Source organism: Trematomus bernacchii, unplaced genomic scaffold (assembly GCF_902827165.1).
Source record: "Trematomus bernacchii unplaced genomic scaffold, fTreBer1.1, whole genome shotgun sequence".
In the NCBI taxonomy this organism is placed as follows: domain Eukaryota; kingdom Metazoa; phylum Chordata; class Actinopteri; order Perciformes; family Nototheniidae; genus Trematomus; species Trematomus bernacchii.
In genome coordinates this window covers 1-5,000 of record NW_022988036.1, presented here as the reverse complement: position 1 = coordinate 5,000, position 5,000 = coordinate 1, and the positions used below count along the sequence as shown (strand labels likewise).

The following is a 5,000-nucleotide window of genomic DNA, read 5'->3' as shown; positions in this document are numbered from 1 at the left end:
CTTTAAAAACCAGTATTTTAAAGTTCTGAAACTCACAGTGCAGAGGCTTCAAAACTTTCTTCTCCCCTTCTCGGCTCGTCTCGTCTGTTCCTGTCTCACCTGGTTGCTCGGTGACAGCCTATCAGATGACATCACGGCGGCCTCGGCCTATCAGGTTGCAGCAGCCTCGGCCTATCAGGTTGCAGCAGCCTCAGTCTGCTGCACAGGTGACCTTTGGACTGTGTCGTCGTCACGGAAAAGAGTCAGACAGAAACATAAAACACAACTGAACTAACTAAACATATATAAAATATATATATATATATAACAAACTCACTGACTAAACAGATACACATTTAAATAACAGACTAACAGGACTACACTTAATCTGGTTTAGATGAGGAAACACTCTTTTACTATACAGACCCAGAGAAACAGTGAAGAAACCACGTGGGTTAGGGTTGTTAAATCTCAAGACCCTATTTAGTGTTGAGTAGGATAAAAATACAGCTTTATTTAATAAATACTGGATAGATGAAGAGTTGTTTTGTCGTGGCTCTTCTCCCTGATCGCTCCTCCAGTGCAGCAGGTGGCGTTAAAGCACTTTAGCCGTTAAGAGATAGCCGTCATTAAACCAAAAAGAAGACGGAGGGTCAGTCGGACCGGTTTGAGCGCAACACCGGTGCAGCCGTTAGCATCTGAAGCTAAAAGCGAGGAGGAAGATGAGCACCAAACAGGTGACCTGCAGGTGAGTCTGTCACCTGTCTGTCTCTCTGACTGTCTGTCTCTCACCTGTCTGTCTGTCTGTCTCTCATCCTTCGGTCTATCTGTTAGCCTGGAGCTAATGTTTTTAGCCGTTAGCTCGTGTTCTGTCTGAAGGTTGTCATCTGTGATCTGTAGATGTGTGTATTTTCAAACCATTCAAACCGTTAGGTAAAGATAAACTAATTATTGGTTCTCTTCCGATCCTTCGCGATTAAAAAGAACCTCTCCTCTTCAGTTCCTGAATGAGATTTACTCCACAGATTCAATTTAGATTTAGATCAAGTCTCCTTCTGTAATTCAGATATTAGAGCATCTTTCCTGCACTGTAGTTCAAACATGATGGGATGCTTTCCAGTAGTGTCTAACCTAGAATGAGGAAACACCCAGTGATGTGAAAGCCTGCCTTCAATTTGAAAACACAATTAATAATCTGATTGTCTTGGCAAAAATATTTCATCCACACAGGTACACTCACACCGTTACCATTATGTTAAGGTCTCTCCCACCTGTCTGTATCTGTCCTGTCTGTGTGTCTTGTCCTTCTGTCCCACCTGTCTCTCAACTGTCTGTCTCTCACCTGTCCATCTCACCTCTCCGTCTCTCAACTGTCTGTCTCTTACCTTTCTGTCTCTTACCTGTCTGTCTCTTACCTGTCCATCTCACCTCTCCGTCTCTCACCTGTCCGTCTCTCAACTGTCTGTCTCTTACCTGTCTGTCTCTTACCTTTCTGTCTCCTACCTACCTGTCTCTTACCTTTCTGTCTCTTACCTGTCTGTCTCTTACCTGTCCATCTCACCTCTCCTTTCTCAACTGTCTGTCTCTCAACTGTCTGTCTCTTACCTGTCTGTCTCTTACCTTTCTGTCTCCTACCTACCTGTCTCTTACCTTTCTGTCTCTTACCTGTCTGTCTCTTACCTGTCCATCTCACCTCTCCTTTCTCAACTGTCTGTCTCTCAACTGTCTGTCTCTCAACTGTCTGTCTCTTACCTGTCCATCTCACCTCTCCGTCTCTCACCTCTCCGTCTCTCAACTGTCTGTCTCTTACCTGTCTGTCTCTCAACTGTCTGTCTCTTACCTCTCCGTCTCTCAACTGTCTGTCTCTTACCTGTCTGTCTCTCACCTCTCCGTCTCTCAATTGTCTGTCTCTTACCTGTCTGTCTCTTACCTGTCTGTCTCTCGACTGTCCGTCTCACCTCTCCGTCTCTCGACTGTCTGTCTCTTACCTGTCCATCTCACCTCTCCGTCTCTTACCTGTCTGTCTCTTACCTGTCTGTCTCTTACCTGTCCGTCTCACCTCTCCGTCTCTCGACTGTCCGTCTCTTAGCTGTCCGTCTCACCTCTCCGTCTCTCGACTGTCCATCTCACCTCTCCTTTCTCAACTGTCTGTCTCTCACCTCTCCGTCTCTCGACTGTCTGTCTCTTACCTGTCCATCTCACCTCTTCGTCTCTCAACTGTCTGTCTCTTACCTTTCTGTCTCTCAACTGTCTGTCTCTTACCGGTCCGTCTCACCTCTCCGTCTCTCGACTGTCTGTCTCTTACCGGTCCGTCTCACCTCTCCGTCTCTCGACTGTCCATCTCACCTCTCCGTCTCTCAACTGTCTGTCTCTTACCTTTCTGTCTCTCAACTGTCTGTCTCTTACCGGTCCGTCTCACCTCTCCGTCTCTCGACTGTCTGTCTCTTACCGGTCCGTCTCACCTCTCCGTCTCTCGACTGTCCATCTCACCTCTCCGTCTCTCAACTGTCTGTCTCTTACCTTTCTGTCTCTCAACTGTCTGTCTCTTACCGGTCCGTCTCACCTCTCCGTCTCTCGACTGTCTGTCTCTTACCTGTCTGTCTCTTACCGGTCCATCTCACCTCTCCGTCTCTTACCTGTCCGTCTCACCTCTCCGTCTCTCGACTGTCTGTCTCTTACCTGTCTGTCTCTTACCGGTCCATCTCACCTCTCCGTCTCTTACCTGTCCGTCTCACCTCTCCGTCTCTCGACTGTCCATCTCACCTCTCCGTCTCTCGACTGTCTGTCTCTTACCTGTCTGTCTCTTACCGGTCCATCTCACCTCTCCGTCTCTTACCTGTCCGTCTCACCTCTCCGTCTCTCGACTGTCTGTCTCTTACCTGTCCGTCTCACCTCTCCGTCTCTCGACTGTCCATCTCACCTCTCCGTCTCTCGACTGTCTGTCTCTTACCTGTCCGTCTCTCGACTGTCTGTCTCTTACCTGTCTGTCTCTTACCTGTCTGTCTCTCGACTGTCTGTCTCTTACCTGTCTGTCTCTTACCTGTCTGTCTCTTACCTGTCCATCTCACCTCTCCGTCTCTCAACTGTCTGTCTCTTACCTGTCCGTCTCTTACCTGTCTGTCTCTTACCTGTCTGTCTCTTACCTGTCCGTCTCACCTCTCCGTCTCTCAACTGTCTGTCTCTTACCTGTCCGTCTCTCGACTGTCTGTCTCTTACCTCTCCGTCTCACCTCTCCGTCTCTCGACTGTCTGTCTCTCACCTGTCCGTCTCTTACCTGTCTGTCTCTTACCTGTCTGTCTCTCAACTGTCTGTCTCTTACCTGTCTGTCTCTTACCTTTCTGTCTCCTACCTACCTGTCTCTTACCTTTCTGTCTCTTACCTGTCCATCTCACCTCTCCTTTCTCAACTGTCTGTCTCTCAACTGTCTGTCTCTCAACTGTCTGTCTCTTACCTGTCCATCTCACCTCTCCGTCTCTCACCTCTCCGTCTCTCAACTGTCTGTCTCTTACCTGTCTGTCTCTTACCTGTCTGTCTCTTACCTGTCTGTCTCTTACCTGTCTGTCTCTCACCTCTCCGTCTCTCAACTGTCTGTCTCTTACCTGTCCGTCTCTCGACTGTCTGTCTCTTACCTCTCCGTCTCACCTCTCCGTCTCTCGACTGTCTGTCTCTTACCTGTCTGTCTCTTACCTGTCTGTCTCTTACCGGTCTGTCTCTCAACTGTCTGTCTCTTACCTGTCCGTCTCTTACCTGTCTGTCTCTTACCTGTCCATCTCACCTCTCCGTCTCTCAACTGTCTGTCTCTTACCTGTCTGTGTCTTACCTGTCTGTCTCTTACCTGTCTGTCTCTTACCTGTCTGTCTCTTACCTGTCCGTCTCTTACCTGTCTGTCTCTTACCTGTCTGTCTCTTACCTGTCCGTCTCTTACCTGTCTGTCTCTTACCTGTCTGTCTCTTACCTGTCCGTCTCACCTCTCCGTCTCTCAACTGTCTGTCTCTTACCTGTCCGTCTCTTACCTGTCTGTCTCTTACCTGTCTGTCTCTTACCTGTCCGTCTCACCTCTCCGTCTCTCGACTGTCTGTCTCTTACCTGTCTGTCTCTTACCTGTCTGTCTCTTACCTGTCTGTCTCACCTCTCCTTTCTCAAAATGTCCCCAGAATGTATTGCTTTTCTTAATGACAAGTGAAAAAAGCCCAACAATTGTCCACATGTCTCCACACCTTATCTCCTGAGGGACACCTTGTGTTTTATCGTCTGTTTTCTGCACATCATGCTCTCAGTTTTGAATGAATCAGAATCATAAATCCTTTATTCGGGGACATTTAAACAACAGCAGATAAAGTGAGGAGAAATAATCAAAGAAATGGCTAAGTATGCCCCGATGATAACACAATGAGTAAAGAACAAAATAGACGTGTATTACCATGTACACCATGGTACTACACGTGAACCTGCAGGAGGGTCTACTGCATACAGTGGTGTATTTACAGACCGTGTTATTGCACATCAGGGGTCTACCATCAGGTTGTCTCTGAAGGAGCTTACTTAAAATAATAACGTAGAAATATCACTATGAATATTTTAGCAATCTTCCAGGACTGTATTCTTTTAAGAGACGGAGAAAACGATTTGAATTTGAAAGGAAGTAGCAGCCTGTCTGACTTTGAGTCTCCTCGGGATTCAGGACCTCCTTCTCCTTTGTGTGTTTCATGACAGACTGAATGTTGAATGTTTTTTAGTTATAAACCCGGTAATCAGAGCTTCTGATGTCACTTCCTGTGTTGTGTTCAGGTACTTCCTGCACGGTGTGTGCAGAGAGGGAAGCCGCTGCCTCTTCTCTCACGACCCGAACACCAGCAAACCCTCCACCATCTGCAAGTTCTACCAGAGGGGGGTCTGCGCGTACGGGGAGCGATGCAGGTAACATTCATCCATCCATCCTTTCATTCATCCATTCATCCATCCATCAGGCATCCATCCAGATCCATTCATCCAGCCAAGCCAGCCAGGCAGCCAGCCAGCCC

At 47.8% G+C, this 5,000-nt stretch overlaps 2 protein-coding genes across 2 annotated transcripts in view; one reads left to right on the top strand and one right to left on the bottom strand.

The window, feature by feature from the left end:
- The window catches only part of LOC117472322 (MKRN2 opposite strand protein-like), a 3,342-nt gene extending 3,262 nt beyond the window's left edge, over positions 1-80 (bottom strand). Inside the window, exon 1 of the mRNA XM_034117466.1 lies at positions 37-80. The gene's annotated coding sequence lies outside the window, so the exon portion shown is untranslated. The remainder of the gene's footprint in view (positions 1-36) is intronic.
- A 527-nt stretch (positions 81-607) lies between these two features.
- Positions 608-4,896, top strand: LOC117472323 (probable E3 ubiquitin-protein ligase makorin-2; the record flags this gene model as incomplete). Its single annotated transcript, XM_034117467.1, is given in 2 exon segments — positions 608-727; positions 4,768-4,896. Coding segments are annotated over 2 exon segments (155 nt in total), but the record flags the coding sequence as incomplete, so codon positions are not given.
- Between the last annotated feature and the right edge of the window lie 104 nt (positions 4,897-5,000).